Source organism: Gaeumannomyces tritici, assembly GCF_000145635.1.
Source record: "Gaeumannomyces tritici R3-111a-1 unplaced genomic scaffold supercont2.2, whole genome shotgun sequence".
Taxonomy (NCBI): domain Eukaryota; kingdom Fungi; phylum Ascomycota; class Sordariomycetes; order Magnaporthales; family Magnaporthaceae; genus Gaeumannomyces; species Gaeumannomyces tritici.
In genome coordinates this window covers 7,404,111-7,422,098 of record NW_008804546.1, presented here as the reverse complement: position 1 = coordinate 7,422,098, position 17,988 = coordinate 7,404,111, and the positions used below count along the sequence as shown (strand labels likewise).

General features: G+C 62.1%; 7 protein-coding genes across 7 annotated transcripts; 5 read left to right on the top strand and 2 right to left on the bottom strand.

Moving 5' to 3' along the window:
* Positions 1-48: 48 nt before the first annotated feature.
* On the top strand, positions 49-589 carry GGTG_05025 (hypothetical protein; the record flags this gene model as incomplete). Its single annotated transcript, XM_009222824.1, has 1 exon — positions 49-589. One exon carries the CDS (start codon positions 49-51, stop codon positions 442-444), a length of 396 nt encoding a protein of 131 aa, XP_009221088.1. The 3' UTR covers positions 445-589.
* Positions 443-1,420, bottom strand: GGTG_05024 (hypothetical protein). Its single transcript, XM_009222823.1, has 2 exons — positions 740-1,420; positions 443-675 (listed from the first exon to the last, which is right to left on the bottom strand). The coding sequence occupies exons 1-2, from the start codon at positions 1,325-1,327 to the stop codon at positions 541-543; spliced, it is 723 nt and encodes a 240-aa protein (XP_009221087.1). The 5' UTR covers positions 1,328-1,420; the 3' UTR covers positions 443-540.
* Positions 1,421-2,278: 858 nt separating this feature from the next.
* Positions 2,279-6,068, top strand: GGTG_05023 (hypothetical protein). The gene is made up of 3 exons (XM_009222822.1): positions 2,279-2,298; positions 2,506-4,622; positions 4,732-6,068. Exons 2-3 carry the CDS (start codon positions 2,559-2,561, stop codon positions 5,782-5,784), a joined length of 3,117 nt encoding a protein of 1,038 aa, XP_009221086.1. The 5' UTR covers positions 2,279-2,298; positions 2,506-2,558; the 3' UTR covers positions 5,785-6,068.
* A 787-nt stretch (positions 6,069-6,855) lies between these two features.
* GGTG_05022 (RTA1 domain-containing protein) lies at positions 6,856-7,994 on the bottom strand (the record flags this gene model as incomplete). Its single annotated transcript, XM_009222821.1, has 1 exon — positions 6,856-7,994. One exon carries the CDS (start codon positions 7,992-7,994, stop codon positions 6,897-6,899), a length of 1,098 nt encoding a protein of 365 aa, XP_009221085.1. The 3' UTR covers positions 6,856-6,896.
* A 2,032-nt stretch (positions 7,995-10,026) lies between these two features.
* GGTG_05021 (hypothetical protein) lies at positions 10,027-12,314 on the top strand. The gene is made up of 3 exons (XM_009222820.1): positions 10,027-10,641; positions 10,697-12,017; positions 12,255-12,314. The coding sequence occupies exons 1-2, from the start codon at positions 10,476-10,478 to the stop codon at positions 11,992-11,994; spliced, it is 1,464 nt and encodes a 487-aa protein (XP_009221084.1). The 5' UTR covers positions 10,027-10,475; the 3' UTR covers positions 11,995-12,017; positions 12,255-12,314.
* A 570-nt stretch (positions 12,315-12,884) lies between these two features.
* Positions 12,885-14,000, top strand: GGTG_05020 (hypothetical protein; the record flags this gene model as incomplete). Its single annotated transcript, XM_009222819.1, has 3 exons — positions 12,885-12,899; positions 12,967-13,128; positions 13,443-14,000. The coding sequence occupies 3 exons, from the start codon at positions 12,885-12,887 to the stop codon at positions 13,998-14,000; spliced, it is 735 nt and encodes a 244-aa protein (XP_009221083.1).
* A 76-nt stretch (positions 14,001-14,076) lies between these two features.
* GGTG_05019 (hypothetical protein) lies at positions 14,077-17,562 on the top strand (the record flags this gene model as incomplete). Its single annotated transcript, XM_009222818.1, has 1 exon — positions 14,077-17,562. One exon carries the CDS (start codon positions 14,077-14,079, stop codon positions 17,560-17,562), a length of 3,486 nt encoding a protein of 1,161 aa, XP_009221082.1.
* Positions 17,563-17,988: the final 426 nt, after the last annotated feature.

The window sequence follows — 17,988 nt, the reverse complement described above, 5'->3', positions numbered from 1 at the left end:
GGGCCCGTCGAGGACGCCGGCGCCTTCGCCGACCGCGCGGGCCTTCAGATGCCGTTCTACGCGAGCACCAGCCTGGAGTTTGGCCGCGACATGCACGCCATGATGACGAGGCGGGACTGCGCGGCGACGCACGGCCACCACCACCATCGCCACCACCAGCTCAAGGCAAAGGGCCCGATGGGCAAGGGGGCGCGCCTGTACAAGAGCATCATGGATGATCTCATGGATGATCTTCTGGATGGCGCGAGAGGGGAGGATGAGGACGTGGGTGAGGGCGAGAAGGCGTGCGGAGGCCACGGAGAGACGGGCGAGGACGAGGCAGGCGTTAGCATCTTCTGCGAGGGTGCCGACGGGGCTGTATACCGCCGGTACTCGTACTCAGCCCACATGGCGAGCACGCTTGGGCTGCTCGAGGTGGCGCCGATGGAGGAGGTGGATGTGTGAGCGATGTTGTTGTATGAAAGCAGATGAAAGATGTCGCTATTTCGTCGGAATTAATCGATAACATGTTCAAGGAATTACGCTTTACTTTATTAAACTTTACTTGGTCTCCTCCTTCTCCTTTGCGGCCTGCATCTCCTTATCCCTCGCAGCCTGCATTTTCATATCCTCCTCCTCCGTCTTGGGCACCGTGATCAGCATGGGGACAGTCACGGCGTTGATCTTGCGGAAAGTCTACCACCCCATGCAACCTTGTCAGCCACAACCTCGTCAGCACAGGGGTTCATAGCACACTCACGTTCATAATAACCCCCTCGGGCAGCTTGTCGTTCCACCTGTCCTGGACCTTTGCGATCTTGCCGTCGTCGCCGAGGTGGATGTTGACGACGCTGCTGATGGTGTGGGCGCTGCCGATGCCGCGCACCACGTACTTGTTGCTCGTCTCGAGCCGGACCGGGTTGCCGGCATCGACGACCGTATGCGACTGCAGCGTGATGGGGCTGAAGAGTGCGGGCAGGCCATACCACTGCGCCTTGTACTTGGCCTCGCCGGCCGCGCTGGTGATGGGGTCCTCGAACACGGCGTCGGGTGACCAGAGGCTGAAGTGCTTGAGGGTCGGGTTGCCCTCGAACAGGTCGAGCACACTTCCTACTACCAGCTTCTGGTGCGGCGAGAGCTGGACACCCGGGGCCTCGTTGATGGTGGAGTTGCGAATGCCGAGAGACGAAAAGGATGGCTCCGGGTTGGAGGAGGCGGCGGCCTGGGCCTGGGCCGACTTGGACGGCTTGTTTCCTGTGGACATCGTCCTGGTCGAGGTGAAGAGCGAACTAGTCAAGGGGGCTTTGGGTTTCGCGTATCTACAGCAGTTGAGGATGCCAAACAGCATGTCTTTTGGTGTTTTGAGGACAGGGTTGTCTGATATTGTGTATTCTGCACTACCTGTAAAGCTATATCAGGACGTTGCTCCAGATGATAGAAATGTCTACTGTCATGTTCAGTCCATGACACGCCTTGACGTCACCATGTTGGGCAAAAAGTTCCAGATTGCTAGTGCCCGCAGCGAGATCTCGAGGGAGCGGGCTTGGTGTCGCGATCGGACAATCGGGCATTTTCTCTGGACGTCTTGTCGGATGGGTGATGGCGTAGGGAGGTGGCGCATAGCGGGCAACTAGGATGCGAGAGTGGACCACACCCGGTAAATAGTGGGTCCGGAGTGGCTAAATTTGGACAGCCATCGCAACAAGAAAATGAGTTCGTTAAATTCACTGCTCAATCTTCAATCTTTTAGACTTTTGACTCTCGATTCCCAACCCGACGCCTCAAAAAGCCAATGTCGTCGGAATTGGGAAATACCACCCGCTTGTTGTTGGCATCCCGACCAAGACCTCTTTTGGAAATCACCCGATTTACGCCGCCAGCCCGAGTGGGAATGGCTCAATGCCTTTCAGGCCGCCGCCGCCCAAGCCTCGCATGCGCACTCAGCAGACTCCGCCTGCAGAGTAAGCAGCGACGGTTTGGGAAGTGCATCCCTTGAGCGTGGCCCTTGAGAGTGCCCTTGAGCCACGCCCAGTCTGCCAGTCTCGAGCCCGCCAACAGCACCCGGTGCAGCAGCACCCAAGACTCCCCAACGGCCCGCCGCCCGATGCGGCAATGCGCAGCCTGGCGGTTGACTCCAAAGCACTGTCGCTGAGTAGGCCTGACGCTGCTGCTGGCCACACTGCCCCGGCTGCTGCTCATCTACGCGCTGTTAGTCCCAACGCGACCGGATAACACCGCCAGCCCTGCCATAATCCCTGTCTCCCGTGAAATGGTGACCGTCTGCTGCTGGCTGTGAAATCCGATGTGGCCCCTTAAGAGGTGTGTCTGGCCCGGCTGCCCTCGTAGTCGCCTCTTGATGAATTTTATCTCTTCTAGTTGAAATCATACTCGAATATTCTTGCCATCTTTCCACACAACTGTATCAAATATCTTGTTCTCTACTGGGCCGCCATCGCCGCCCTCCCGATCGTCTCGACTCGCACGCCGAGTCCCCCGAACCGAGCTGACCTCGTTTCGTCTCCGCAGCTGCCGCCGGCAACTGTGATTAACTCCCTCGAACCTACTTACAGATAACAAACATGCAAGATTTTAACTTACCACCTAGACTGGGCTCGATGCAGCCGCCTCACACGCAGGACAGCGGCCGCGCCCGCGATTCCCTCGACGAGACCTGCTCCAACTACGAATACGAACTTGGAGATAGACAACCCATCGAGGAGCTGGTGGCCAGGAGCCAGAATGTGCTCGACGGACTCAAGGATGGCTCCGTTGCTCAGCAGCCCGAGTACGAGGCCAACTCGGAGGGCGAGTACGAGGTCGATAGCGACTATGGATCGGCCGGCGGCCCCATCGGCCGCATGCCTAGTAGGCGCTTTGGCAGCCGGTCGTCACGCAAGGGCAGAAGGGGCAAAGCCGCAGGAGCTCGATCCCTGGCCGCGCCCGAGCCAGTCGCGGTCGCCTCCATGGCCCTGGCACACGGCATCGGCACCCCGCGAGACGGACCTTCGATCCGCCCGCTGCCGCTGGCCATCCGCAAAACCCCCAGTGACGCATCAACCACAGGCACGTCACGCGCCAGGGCCCTGAGCCGCAAGCTGACGGTGCGCAAGCGGACGGCTTCGCAGAAGCCCTCGCTCCCTACCACCGACGAGGGCATCGACTCTTTTGGGCAGTCATGGGCGCGCATGTCCCACCTGATCCTCCGTGATCTGCCTGGAGATCCCGCCAAGGAGCACTCACAAGAACCAGCCAGCCACCAGCCCCGACAGAGCGAGGAGCGCCAGTATCGGCAAGAGGTGCAGCAGCCTCCGCAGCAGCCTCTGCAGCAGACCCCTATGGCCATGCCCCGCGCCAGCAACGACGGCTACGTCGGCAGCCACAGCGTCCGACCCAGCATGGACCGCCCTCGGAACGCCAGCGAAACGCGCCGTGTATCACCGACACTTGTTGGCCGCCAGAGCTCATCGTACCACCACCGCCTCGACGAGAAGACGCAGGCGTTTCAGGGCCAGGACGATATGGTGGAGATTCCCATTGTGGACGACGACGGAACCCGCGAGATGAACAGTGGTCGCAACCGGGCGCTGAGTCTCGACTCGCAGAGCTCGGACCAGCACCTCCCGCCCTACTCCAAGGCTCCTCTTGCCGGCCACCGTGGCCTCTCCGAGGAGGCGCGGGCCATGGCCGCCTGGGCAGATGCCGAGAGGGCCTCGATAGGATCCCGGGGCCCCATCGCCCACGGCTTCCAGCTGGCGGCGATCCTGCTTGCGCTTGTGCTGGCAATATTCATCGTCGGCATGAACATCAACATCATCGCCACGGCGGTCCCGCGCATCAGCAGGGACTTTGGCACCTTCAACCACAGCTCCTGGTACGGGGCCGCCTTCCTCGTGGCCTGGTGCGCGTTCCAGCTCATGTTTGGCCGCCTGTACAGCGTCTTCCCAGTCAAGTGGGTTTTCTCGTCGGCCCTGCTGGTCTTCGAGCTGGGTTCGCTCCTCGCGGGCGTCTCTCCCAACTCGCACGCCCTGATCGCCGGGCGCGCCATCCAGGGCATCGGCGCTGGCGGTGTTCTAGCGGGCGCCTTCATCATCAGCGCGCTGCTCGTGCCGCTGAGCAAGCGGCCGCTGATGGGTGGGCTGATGGGCGCTCTGGAGGGAGCCGCCATGATCACGGCGCCAATCATTGGCGGCGCCTTCACTGACCAGCTGAACTGGCGCTGGAGCTTCTACGTTAGCCTCCCCGTCGTCCCCATCGTTGCCGGCATCATCATCCTGTGCTTGCACGTGCCGCCCGAGCACGCCACGTATAAGGCCGTTCCCCGCGAGGAGCTTGGGGGCCTTTGGCAGCGGGCCGCACGCCTGGCTGGCAAGCTCGATCTGGTGAGCAGCCTCGCGCTGGTGCCTGCAGTCATCACCGTGCTGCTGGCCCTGCAGTGGGGAGGGTCCAAGTTCGAGTGGACCTCAGGCGCCGTCGTCTCCCTCCTGGTCGTTTCCATCCTCTTCCTGGCCGTCTTTTGCTACTGTCAACACCTGAAGCAGGACCTCGCCATGGTCCCCCCGCGCATCTTCACGCAGCGCACCATCCTCTCCGGATTCTGGTTCATGCTGTGCACCAGCGCGGCCCTCGTCGTCGTTACTTACTTTGTACGTTCTCGCCGGCCTCGACAGCTCCCCGACCGAGACCCCTTACTCTTCCTCTCCCACCTTCTGTCAAGGCAATGTTCTAACAGTTGCGCACTCTCTCTCTCTTTAGCTCCCACTCTGGTTCCAGGTAATCACCAACGCTTCGCCTTCTAACATAGGTATCCGCTTGGTCCCCATGCTGGTCGCTTTTGTCGTCGGCGTGCTCCTGTCGGGAGTATTCGTCAGCGTTACGGGCCACTACGCACCCTTGATGCTGCTCGGTACGATCCTGATGTCGGTAGGCTCAGGACTCCTCTCGACATGGACGCCAATGTCCGAGGGTGTGCTGCTGGCTGCGTTCCCGGCCATCTTTGGTGCCGGCTGCGGAATAGCCTTCCAGCAGCCCATGGTGGCGGCCCAATCGGTGCTCGGGGACGACGACATGCCCATCGGCATCTCCGTCATCCTCTTCGGCCAGGCCATCGGCACGGCCCTGGCGCTCTCGGTGGCCGAGACGGTCTTTTCCAGCCGGCTTAGAACTAACATCAGCGACATGGCAGGCGCCGCCCTTGGACGCCACAGACTGATCGAAGGCGGCGCGCAGGGCATAATCAAGGCCATCACAGAGTCTGACGGGTCGCTGGCCCAGCTAATGAAGGCCTACAACAAGGCAATCACGCAGTCCTTTTACGTCCCCGTCGCCATGGCGGCCCTCTCCGTCGTCGGCGCCGTGGCCATCGAGTGGCGCAACGTCAAGCGCGAGGAGGCGCGGCGGAGGAGGGAGGCCGAGCTAATAATGAGGGAGAAGCAGGGACCGCACCCCCACCACCAGAGATCCTTCATGGCGCACAGTATTGACCCTTGCCAGGCGGTTCCCTACAACCAGCAGCAGCAGCAGCAGCAACAGCAGTACGAGCGGCACTCGGCCGAGGCGGATGCGACCCGCCCGCAGCCCTACGACCGCACTAACTCGCGCATGGGTTCCCCGTACGACCAGCCGGCGTCCAGGATGGGCTCGCCCTACGGCCAGAGCCACCACCAGTTCGGCGTCGGCGCCGCCGCGGGGCAGCCGGCGCCCTACGCGACGCAACAGAGCAACTACTTTCCGAACAATGCTAACGCGCAGCCGGGTCTGGGCCTAGACGCGGGCAACTACAGCCAGGCGCCAGTCTCGGGCCGCTAACCACCATGGCCGGGTGTGACCGACCTTTAGGATGAATCACCGAGCCACCTGAATACCGACTAACCCTGTATCACTACCTTTTTTTTTTCTCTTTTCGGAATTTACGGCAACAGTTTTTTACGTTTGGGTTTTAATGGCGTCCTTTGGTCTCCTTTCCAACCGTTTTCTTTTCTTTCCGCCTGGCACAAACTTGCCTCTTCTTGTTTATACTATTGTTTTGTTTCGCATATACCCCTGGATCCAGAGGAAATCTCCGGCCTTTGTTCACTCGTATAATTTTGGGGGAGTTTTGGACGGCTTGATCAATTGCAAAAATTTGAAGCCCATGCGACTGTTCCATTCCGTCTCTGTTTGTGATGGCGTCCAACCATGCATGGACCTTGGGTGGCTTTTACGAGCATGGTAAGCAGCATTATTGGTGCTACATGTTATTTTGGGTAGCCGATGGGGCTTAGGCCTGCTTGTGCCGCACACTATCGCAGCCAAGGCCGCGCCGCGCGACCAACTGCCTCAGAGTAGAGCAGCTGATTCTTGAGGAGAGAAAGCTAAAGCGAGAGCAAAGAACTTCCGGGCGATGACATTAGTCCTTGGTTTGGACGTCAGCTCAGGGGCGTTGGTCCAGTTTCGGAACGGCAGCCCTACGGTCCGGACAGATACGGAAAGATGATTGGGAACCAAAATATCATTTAGGATATTTGGGAACGATAGCAAGTCCGGGCCACAAGGCGAGGAGGATCGAGGGTAGCTCTAAGCCCACGGTCAAGGCCACAAGCGCTCGCTCTTGGTAGTGGTCAGACTTTAGGGCACAGCAGCTGAGACGTTTATTTTAACGAGCCTCTTGATATTCGTTGGTTTTACTACCAGTATCCCTGCCATAGTCGAAGTGCTCTAGTTACGACGAGCAGCAACGCCGAGAAAAGATTGCCAAGAAAGGACAGACTCCATGGAGTCTGTCTATCAAGCCAAAAAAAAATGCAGCCTTGCGCTAAACTCCAATGCTAAACCCAAAAAAAAACCAGATAAACGCTAAAAAAAAACGGCAGCTAGGGCGTGCCTATAAGTGAGGAAAGAGCAAAAGATCAGAGGACAGGGGCAGCAACGATACCTTTTCGTCAGTCCCACCCCCGTTCCCGGGCCCAGTCGGACCCTCCCAGTGGCACGCCAAACTGGGCCTGCTTCTGCTCCTCGAGCTCGCGCATTGCACGCTCGGCCCTGCGCCGCTCGGCCAGGGTCGGGAACTCGGCGTCGTGCCCGACCAGGAAGCGGCCGGGGTGCACGACCGCCAAGACGACCAGGCACAGCAGCACGGGCAGCGCGTCGAGCGCGTAGCCGTACCTTTCCGACCGGAGCAGGGGCACCGCCGCCGCCCGCCGTCCCCTGGGAGGGGCCAAGGTCAAGCCGAGCTCGACGAGCCGAAAGACGTCACGCACCGTCAGTAGCGCCGCCGCCGAGCCCAGCGCCCAGTGCAGCGGCCGCCACGACCGCCGGGTCGGCTCGGCCACGCCGGCGCCGAAGCCTCGGCCGCGCTCGGCGTCGTAGCGCGCCATGCGGACGGCAAAGGCGGCCATCAGGCTCGCGAGCAGGACCGTCGTGGCCGCGTGCAGCGCCACGCCCGCCACGAGCACCTTGGACCCCGTGGCGGTGGGGTTAGTAGTGGTAGTAGTAGTAGTAATGGCAGAAGTAGACAAGAGAAGGACGCTGCCGGCGACCTGCAGCGCAAACGACACCCCGTCGAGCGACACCAGCCCCGTGGACACCCAGGCCGCCGGGACGCGACACACGGCGGCGCTGGGGGCGTAGTAGAGAACGGCGCGCGCAAAGGTCATGTGCACAAAGGCCGACGCCCACAGCGGCGCGACGCGGGCCAGCAGGGCGTGGGCGGCCGCGAGCGGCAGGGAGGCCTGGTCGCGGGAGGCGGCGGCGCGGAGCGCGTAGGACGCGGCCTCCAAGGTCGCGCCGGCCACCAGCACCCAGCAGTAGGTCTTGCGCGTCAGGACGGCCGTGGCGGCGTGCAGGGCGGCGAGGAGCGCAAAGAGGCACGCGACGGCCACGGCGGGGGCCAGGTCGAGGGGGTAGGGGTGGCGGGCGTCGCAGGCGGTCGGCGGGAGGTAGCCGTTGGTGCCGCGCTGGGCGTAGACCACGCAGCCCGAGGGGCCGGTGCGGGGCGGCCAGGCGGGGCGGGCGCCGTGGAGGTCGGCCAGGGGGAGCATGGCCGGCCGTGGTGGGGAGGGGTTAGTCTGCGGGAGTAGGAAGGGGATATGGGGTGTGATGTTAGGTGCGCGGTTAGCAGTAGCTGGAAGAGGGTTCGGGAGGGCAGCGAGGACATGACCGCGTCGGGGAAGGTTAGTACTCAGTAGGGCGTTGGCGGTGGGGGAGGCATGTCGGTCGGGTGAGTACGAGGTTGGCGTTTGGACGGCAAGTCTGAGGAAAACGTGGGCTTGAAGCCATCTTGATAGAAATGTTTCTCCAATTATCCTCTGCTGTCCAAGTGCCTCGGCGTGTTTACTAACACGTCGTTTACTATGCTAACCGTGTTAGTGGATTTGACAGACAAACTCAAGAACCTTGGCAGATCAATGGCAGATCTCGGTGGATTACGGGGTCTGGGATCTGAGATGTGCAGTCAGCACTCGCTTTCCAAGCACAAATCGATGCCTGGGGACGATCTTTGCCGAATCTGATAGTAATCCGTGACCCGCCATTATTGTCTGCATTGGGCCGCTCAGCCCCAAAAGGTTTCGAGAGCTGAAGGTCTGGTGCGACCGACCTGGTGCGGCCATCCTGATGCTTATTCTGTTGCTGCTTCTTGGTCTGGGCCTGTTTGATGTTTGACACTCTGGTGGAGATATCAGATATCAGCAGAGTATGCATTTGGAACTGCAGCACACTACGCACGAGAGACTGAAGCAGACCCTTACTGCCCTCGGCGATTGTCCATCAATACAAGAACATGGCGTCCAGACAAAGGTTGTCACACTCGAACCATCTCCATCCATCCATCCATCACGCTACCCCGAGCGGCACAGCATTCACCTCGGACAGGCAGTATCCATTCGCTCCAACACCCCAATCCCCCGACAAGCAATTCCACATTCCTTTCAGAGGCCAAGCACTGACCCCATTCGCTTGACGCGCAGATCTCGGATAACCTCCCCCAGTCCAGACGGCTACCCCCATCGAAATGCCAGGCACCCGGGACAGCCAGCCGTTGTCTCGGCCAGCCATGTCAGCTGGGGCTGGAGCCAACCCGGGGAACACACGCACTGATAAACAACAGTAACAGGCGGCAGTTATTGCCCGGCAGGGCTTCAGCTGAGTGCCACGCCCTGCTCAGCCACGCCGCTGCCCACCACTTCTCGGGCCACCACTCCTTGGGCCAGCCTGACTGACCGCTCCAAAAATAGTGCTGCTTCAACTACCGCGAACCCCAGATCCGCGTCCCAAGTCGTCTGAAGCCCAAGACAAGAGCTGCACTAGTCACCTGCTCTCTCACAGTTCGGACGAGACGAGACGAGACGAGACGCGATGCCTTCATTTCGGGCTCCTGCAGTCAGCAAGATTGGAACAAGCAGCCCCTTGTTTCCTCTTTCTTCCCGCTCTTTGCGACATGTGCTAACATCAGTCCAGGAAATAGATGACGTTACATGGCCTGCCGGCGCCACCGTGGTTGTGCTGGGCCGCGGCGAGACAGGAAACAAAAACCAACAACCGCGACGCTAACCAGGACGGACTGAGGTGATGGCTAGCCAGAAAAGACCCAGAAAAGACCCAGCCAGCCAGGGCTTAGAGCGTGCAGGGTGAGCTCGGTACCTGACTGCTGGCTGGCAGCCAATCGCTTATTGCTGGCTTGGCTGCAGGATCGCAGCAGTGGCTTGCGTCTGGCCTTACTGGCCCTGCCTGCGTTTGTGGGTGCTGATTGGGCCATTGGATGCGTCCTGTGGGCCCGCCCCTGTATTTTGTAATCGCACGCCCCTCCCTTTTGGGCGAGGATCTGCACCTCGGATGCAAATCAAAGGTGCCAATTTACTGCTAAACCTATTCTCGGCTTTCCTGCCAGCAGCGATTCCGAGCATCGAACCTGCCAATTTCCATTTGACCTCTGCATGTGCTCTCCACCCCACGCCCCACTCCCCACGCCCCACGTCATCTATCGTCCCGACTTGTCGGCACAAACGAGACACCCTCTCTTTTCTGATTGTCTCCTCCTTAGACCCGCCCCGGCCAGGCCAGGCCACCGCCTCCCCGCGCAGTAAGAGCGCGATGCTTCAGCCGCCCTGCTCACTGTTTCTGGCCAGTGCCATCTTACTGTTTGGGCCGCAGTTGCTCCGCGCTGCCTGCCCACCCATGGTCCAGGTCTAGGCCGCACGCCCTGGCCTGCTGTGCTCTGCTGTGCTCTGCGGCGTGTCGCCGTGCCTGGCCTTGCAGAAGCTGCTGCATGGTGTTTGATATGTACGGCTTATATGTACGGCTTGGAAGTTAAAGTTGCCCGTCTCCCCCACTCGTCATGCTCCATCTCATCTCGACATACCACATCACATTACTTCACATCACATCACCAACCACATTGACCACAGCTCCACCTCGACACACTAACAGACATCTAATCCTGGTATCGGCTCGTGAATCTCTTCTTTTCCTTTTGTCTTTTTTCCTTTGTTTCCCCTTTTCTTTGTCAGCAACACTCGGCAACAATGTCCTTCCAGCCCATGCCCCAGCAGCAGCTGCCCATGATGAACAACAGCAGGTCTCAGACCATCTCGTACGCCGACCTCATGAAGCCCGACGAGGACTGGCGCGTGCTCCCCGACGCCGCCGAGCGTAGGAAGATCCAGAACAGGCTGGCCCAGCGTGCCTACAGTACGTCAACATGACCACCTTTCGTTACCCTCCAACTTCGACTAACAGCGTCCAGGGCGAAACATGCGTGACCGCACAAAGGAGCTCGAGAAGCTCAAGAAGGAGCTGGCCAAGCTCAAGGAGAACAAAGAGGCCGACCAGGGCCGCCTGTCGCCGCGCCTGACGCCGCCCATGCAGCACCAGCAGGTGCAGCGCCCGCCCATGCCCATCATGGCCACGCCCGAGGACTTCCTCTTCGACGGCAGCGTGCAGGACGCCGGCATGGGCATGCCCACACCCCAGTGGGCCACCGAGCCCTTCCCGCAGGCCAACTTCGCCGACCAGGGGCTGCACATCGACCCTGGCTACTTCATGGCCGGCACCGACGCGTCGGCGCCCTCGATCAAGCGCCGCCGCGCCGGCAGCGCCACCGACGAGGCCATGACGCCCACGCGCCAGAACTCGGGCCTGTCGGTCGGCTCGGGCACCTTCCGCCCGGGCCACCAGCGCGCCCGCTCCCACACCCCGATGTCGTCGCCGCCCATGGTGCAGCCGGCCACGCCGCCGCCGCAGCCGGGCGCGTCCATGGCCGACATGCAGCAGCAGGCCTCGCAGCTGCTCTCGCTCTCGCCCTGCGGCTTCAACCTGGGCGGCGGCGCCACCGACTCCATGGGCCTGCCGCCCATGGACGCGGGCTCGCCACCCTTTACGCTCGACGGCTTTACCGATCCCATGCAGACTGGCAACTTTGACCAGGGCCTGTGGACGCCGCCCATGCCCGGCAGCGGCAGCATGTACGGGTCGTTCCTGACGCCGCCCACCAACGACGGCGCCGCATCACCGCCGTGGCAGCAGTCGACGCCCTCGACCATGCGCAGCGAGGCCATGGGCCGCTCGCGCAGCGCCAGCGCCTCGACCGTCAGCCGCTCCTCGCCCTTTTCGTCGGCCGCCAGCCAGTTCTCGGCCGGGTCGCCCAACCTGAAGCCCGTCAACGTCGTGGGCCTGAACCTGAACATGAACCTGGACGGCTGCGACGACGACAGCAACAGCAACAACACCAACAACACCAACAACACCAACTTTGCCGACCTCCCGGCGCCGCTCACGCAGACCAACTCGACGCTGCTGCACCTCGCCGTGGCGGGCGGGCACATCCAGGTGCTGCAGCTGCTCCTGCAGCGCTGCGACGTGCCCATCAACGCGCGCGACGCCGCCGGATACACGGCCCTTCAGCGCGCCGTGTGCGCCGGCCGCATGGAGATGGTGACGATGCTGCTCGAGGCCGGCGCCGACTTCAGCGCCGGCCGCCAGGACGAGGCGCCCGTGGAGGGCTGCCAGGCCGAGATGGCCGCCGACGCCGCCCCGGCCTCATAGAGCTCTTGAGAGCTCGACGCCTTGTACGCCGTATCATCTCTTACTGTTTTGCATTCTCTTTTCTCGAGTACCCCTCCTGCGTTTCATTTTCATTTTCTCTGGCATAGCATTGCGATTTGGAGCATTCAGGTGGTGTTTCTACTGGGCATGGCTTGCATTTTCTTCTAGGGTTGGGGTTTCGGGTCTTGTCTTTTCTTTCCTCTCGTTTCTTCCTTTTGGAGCATGGGTCGGTGTTGACAAAATCATGGCAGCATTTACAGGATTCGCGGGCTTCTTTTTACCAAATACCACTGCATAGAAACTGGAGTCTTGGGCGGCATAATGGATTTACGTGGCATGTTCTTCACCATTGTTTCTGTTGATGCTCGTGATTTGCTGTCTGCTATGTGATGGGCCATGTTTAGCGCTGCTTACAGCCAGGGGCCCCTGAAAGGAAGCGGCTATCGCACATTTTGACACACCCCATTTAAACCGTCGCACTCGCAGTAGTGGCGGCGGCAACTTGCGGTGGCTCGTCGGCGAGGCGGAGTCCGATTGGGCGCGGGTGCAGAAGCGGCAGGGGAAATGAGCTGTGGTTGGTCTGCGGTCTGTTTGATCCTATTCCTTCTTTTGAGATTTCAAGGCCAGCCAGGCACCCTCCAAACGGGACAAGCGCTAGCCTTTTACGTGCGTCCTTTTTGACCGCGTGCTGTGCAGAACGAAAAAAAAAAAAAAAAAAAAAGACCCGAGCGCGGCCGTCGTAAACAGAATAGCTCGGCTGACGCGGGCGGCAAAGACGAGGGGCAGGCCCCCTGCAAAAGCCGCAAGCTAACATAATCAATATTTGGTCATGTCACCTGTGGATTTGGCATGGAAACAGGTTCTAGCCGGTTCGGGCTCATGATCAGATCATGCTTTGGGAGCGGGTGAGTGTTCAGGCGGGAAAGAGCAAATACCAACAGACCGAAACGGCGCCGAGTATGTACGGCGTAGCTCACCGAGCAGGGCATACGGGCCGGCAGCGTCGCATTCTACAAGCCAACAGACGAGCCGGCGCAACAGAGCATCGTTGTTGGCGCAAGGGAAGGGTGGGGGGACGAAGCCGACGATCAGCGGAGGCAGTGGGAATCTGATGGACGGCTGCAGGGAGGGGGTGTGGGTAAAATAAAATGATTACTACAGGGAACGGCTGCAACCGCACATTGTTCGGACGAGAATCAGACGGGATTGTGTAGTTGTGCCTGCACAAGCCAAGCACAAAGGTACAAAGGTGTGATGTGCACAAGGCCCGTGTGCTTTAGCTCCAGGAACAGGCCCAATCCGGAAGGGCTTGGAGAAAGTGTGCAGCCACGCCGCACCAGCCATCGGAAAAATTGAGAGATTGCGGGGAAGTTTTTGCTGCTAAAAATACACGTCAGTGACGGACCCATTTCGCCTTTAACAACAGTAAGCGTGCAATCGGTTGTTAGCGCAGCCTCAACCACTTCTTAGCCGTCTCTCCTGCACGGTTCTTCTTCTCCTCCAGCCACCGAGATCCTGTCGGGTTGCTATTATCAGAGGTGCTGATGCTGTTGGTGCCGGAACGGTCAGGCACCAGGTCACTACCCAGGCACCCCGAGCCACATGGCATCCAGCACAGAACCCAGCACAGAACCCAGCAGAGCATGCACCCCACAGCTGTCAGTGCTTACTGCAAAACCACATTGTTGGCTGCTCACCACCACCATGGCCGAGCAGAGCCCCAGGGCCAGGCAGTGCTGCCGTCGGCTAGGCTGCCAGGAAAAATAGAGGAGAATCTATATGCATCCACTACCGGCCCGGATGCTACCATCTTTACCATGTCCTCCTCCACATTCCCGGCCACGAGGGTCTTGTTCCACAGCAGCAACACATTACAAACAACTCCCTTGCAGGACCCAGGACAGGACCCAGTAACAGGACCCAGGACAGAACCCAACAGCAGGACCCAGCTCGGGACGGTCCCGCCTAGTTATATCTCCGTCTCTCCCTATCCAGCCGACATCTAGTGACGGAAACACACAACCACCGGGGTCATATCCCCTCCCTTTCCTTACTTCTTTTCCTTGCCTGTAACATCCAACAATGCAAAACGACATCCACGTCGTCGCCCTCGCCCAGGTCCAGGGGGAGGCCGAAAGGAGAGAAGCCATCAGGGCACACTACCAGAAACAAGCAGCCACGGGCGCCGTCGGGCCCAAGTGCCGGTCGGCCCTGCTCAGGTCGCAGAGCCTGGGGCAGGCCACGGTGCACGCCGTCTTTGGCGGCCAGGGAAGCCACGCGGGCTACTTTGAGGAGCTGCGGACGGCCTACAAGACGTACGGGCCCCTGGTCGAGGACTTTGTCGAGCCGCTCGCGCGCGCCCTGGTCGAGCTCTCGCTGGACGGCCGCGCCCGCGCCGAGTTCGCCCCCCACGGGCTCGACGTGCTGGCGTGGCTGCGGCACGAGGACCGCACGCCGCCGGCCGAGTACCTCGACGCGGCGCCCGTCAGCTTCCCGCTCGTCGGGCTCCTGCAGCTGGTGCAGCTCGCGGCCGTCTTTGTCGGCCTGGGCTGCGGGCCCGAGGACCTGCCGTCGCTCTTTGGCGGGGGCTTCACGGCCCGCTCGCAGGGCGTCGTGGCCGCCGTGGCCGCGGCCGAGGCGGCCAACTGGCCCGGCTTCCAGGAGGCCGCGCTCAAGGCCGTCACGGTCCTGTTCTGGACCGGCGTCCGCTGCCAGCAGGCCTTTGTCGACGCGCCCCTGCCCGACGGCAAGGCGGCGCAGCTGGAGCAGGCCGGCTTCGGCGCGCCGTCGCCCATGCTCGCCATCAGCGGCCTGCCCCGCAACAAGTTCGAGCGCGCCATCTCCGAGATCAACGCCTTCTTGGCAGAGGACGCCCGCATGGTCGTCTCGGTCGTCAACTCGGCCTGCGACGACTTTGTCGTCAGCGGGCCGCGCCGCACCCTGGCCGCGCTGGTGGACGCGCTCGAGGGCGTGGCCGGGCCGGCGCTCGAGGGCCGCCGCCGCTGCCGCGTCCGCTTTCTCCCCACCAGCGTGCCTTGCAACAGCTTCCTCCTGGCCAGCGCCGTGCCCATGATCGAGGAGGACCTGCGGGGCGTGACGGTGCCGTCGGCGGCGCTGCGGATCCCCGTCAACCAGCTCGTCGACGGCGTGGACCTGCGGGCGGCGTCGCACAACCTCGTGCCCACCATGGTGCGCCTGATGGCGTCAGAGCCCGTCGACTGGTCCCGCGCCGAGTTTGCGGGGGTTACGCACGCTGTCGACTTTGGCCCGGGGTGTGCTGACGGCGACGGCGCCGGCGCTCTTGTGCACCGCTTGAGTGCGGGTGTTGGCCCTCGTGTTCTGGTTGCTGGCAGGCTCGAGATGCCCGCCGGTTCGGAGCTGGGCGCCATCACTGAGCTTTTCGACCATGTTGACCCGGCCTTCGCTCGAGATGACAGCCAGGCCGACGCCATCCATGACAAGGCCGGCCTGCTCATCCAACCCCAGCCCTGCACAGAGACGCTGGCCAAGTCGTTTCGTATCGCATCCCTGACCACCCAAGAGCTCGCCTCTGTCCTCTCTAGCGGCGATGATAGCGGTTGGAGAAAGGCGCTCTTCTCGTCACCCGCCATCGAGCGGGACGGCGCCGTCGTGCCCAACCCCGTGCTCAAGCTCATCTCGTCAGCCGCGGCCGACACGGTCGACGTGCTCGACGACAAGCTGTCGTTCCACCGCGCCGGCGACCTCATCCTGTACGTGTCGCGGGGCGCCGACGACGACATCACCGTCATGCCCTTTACGTGGGTCACGGCCAGCAACAACCTGGTCTCGCTCGCCATGCGGTTTGAGTACCGCGCCGGCGCCAACGACGACACCATGCCCACCATGCCCACCATCCGCGAGGTGACCAAGGACCGCGACCGCCGCGTCTACGACATGTACCGCCAGCTGTGGCTGCGCGACGTCGCCGACCGCGCCGCCACGGAGCAGGGGCAGCCCGAGACCAACGTGTTTGAGGCCGCCGTCGCCGTCGAGCAGGACCGCGTCGACGCCTTTAACCGCGCCGTCGGGAACAACACCATCGGGAACAACACCACTACTGCTAGTAGTAACAACGTCCCCGTCGATTTTGCCATGGTGGCGGCCTGGAAGCCCATCTCGCAGGCGCTGCTGCAGGACCCCGTCCAGGGCGACCTGCTCTCGCTCGCGCACCTGTCGAGCAGCTATGAGGCGGCACCGGGGGCAGCCCCGCTCACCGTCGGCGAGTCGCTGCTGGCGCGCGCCTACGTCTCGTCCATGACCGTCGACGCCGCCGGCAAGACGGTCGAGGTGGCGTGCCAGCTGCTTCGTGACGGCGGCGGCGGCGACGTCGCCTTGACGCTTCGTTCGCGCTTCCTGTTCCGCGGCGGCCGCCACGACGCCTCGTCAGCCTTTTCCCGCGCCGTCGACGACAGGCACGAGGTGCTGCTGGCCACGCCCGGCGACCAGGCCGTGCTGCTCTCGCAGCCGTGGTTCCGCCCGGCCGGCTTCCACGACCTGGACCGCGCCGCGCTCGAGTTCCGCGTTTGCACACTCGCTCAACGCGGCGAGCACACCACCACGGGCGACGTCTTTTTGCGCCCGCGCCATGGTGGCCACCTCGTCCATATGGCCACCATCTACAGCCACGGCGTCAACACCGCCGCCAACCCCGTGACGGCATATCTCGCCCGCGCCGGCAGGCCACTTAACCGCACCGCACCTGATGAGAGCCAACCTACTACCACAACCACCACCACCACCACCACCACCACCACCACAACCCTCAGCCTCGTCATCCCCTCCCCAACCACCACCCAGGACCCAACCACTCCGTCTTCCCCTGCCTCCTCCCTCAACCCACACCACAGTTCGCCCATGTTCGCCGCCCTCGCCGACCTGCCGAGCGCCATGGCCCGAGGCGTCACCTTCGCCGCCGCCGCCCGCCGTCTCGTCGAGCAGCACGTCGCTGCCACCACCTCGCCGGGCTGGGTCGTGCGCCGCTTCGACGTCGGCTTTGCCGCGTCGTCCGCCCCGCCGCCGCCGCTGCTGCCCGGCCACGAGCTGACCGCCACCCTGACCACCACCACCACCACCACCAACAAGGCCAGCCGCACAGTCCACGTGTCCGTCGCTGGCGCCTCGTCCCCCACCGCGCTGCTCACAGCCGAGGCCGTCGTCGAGAACCCCGCCCTCGCCCTCGTCGCCGCCGCTGCCGCCTTCACCCCGCCGCCGCCAGAGCTGTGTACCAGCCCCGTACCGACGGCTCCCCCGGCCCGCAACGCCTCGCGGAGCCCGTCGTTCCGCCGCCCGCGCATGCCGTCGTTCCGGCGGTCGTTTTCGCGGAGCTCTTCCTCTTCCCCATCCTCTGATCACCACCACCACCACCACCATGACCACCACAACCACCAAGTGCCCCTCGTCAGCTTCGGCTTCGGCTTCGACGACGACGCTACCCCCACCCGCGCCGACCGCTTCCGCGGCTCGTGGGACCGCTGGATGGGCCGCGCCGAGGTGGCCGCACCCGGCTTCGCCATGGCCCGCGCCCCGGCGTCGGTGATTCGTGTCTGAGCGGGGCGTGTTTTTTTTTTTACCTGCATCACATAACATCATCGCATGCATGCTATATTTTACACTGTTCATATTACTTGTATCTACCTCCTTCCGTTCTTCCTCTCCTTTCGCGTCAAAGCATTCGGGTCGGAACAGGTCTTCAGGCGTCTTGTTTCTTGCGGCTATCATTTACAATTGCTTTTTTTTTTTTTGGACAAAAAGGTATACCACATAGGGAGGGTCTGCATCGGCTTGGGGAGTTTAGGGTATCGGGTCTGCTTCCATGAATGAAAAAGGTGCTCTATTACGCTGCAGCAAATGCAACTCGTTCCAGCACTTGAACCGCCATGACTATGAAGGAGAATCCGGCAGCCTCAGCATGGCCGGGGGCAGGTGCAGCGTCTTGAGTATGTCCTGCGACGAAACGCCCGAAAGCGCCAGCTC

Bases quoted from the DNA above. Each gene is read 5' to 3' on its own strand.
- GGTG_05024 (XM_009222823.1), bottom strand. From the start codon at position 1,327: ATGCTGTTTGGCATCCTCAACTGCTGTAGATACGCGAAACCCAAAGCC. The intron at 676-739 runs GTGAGTGTGCTA...ATGGGGTGGTAG, and splicing joins CCGAGGGGGTTATTATGAAC to ACTTTCCGCAAGATCAACGC.
- GGTG_05021 (XM_009222820.1), top strand. From the start codon at position 10,476: ATGTCCTTCCAGCCCATGCCCCAGCAGCAGCTGCCCATGATGAACAAC. The intron at 10,642-10,696 runs GTACGTCAACAT...AACAGCGTCCAG, and splicing joins GCTGGCCCAGCGTGCCTACA to GGCGAAACATGCGTGACCGC.
- GGTG_05023 (XM_009222822.1), top strand. From the start codon at position 2,559: ATGCAAGATTTTAACTTACCACCTAGACTGGGCTCGATGCAGCCGCCT. The intron at 4,623-4,731 runs GTACGTTCTCGC...CTCTCTCTTTAG, and splicing joins TCGTCGTCGTTACTTACTTT to CTCCCACTCTGGTTCCAGGT.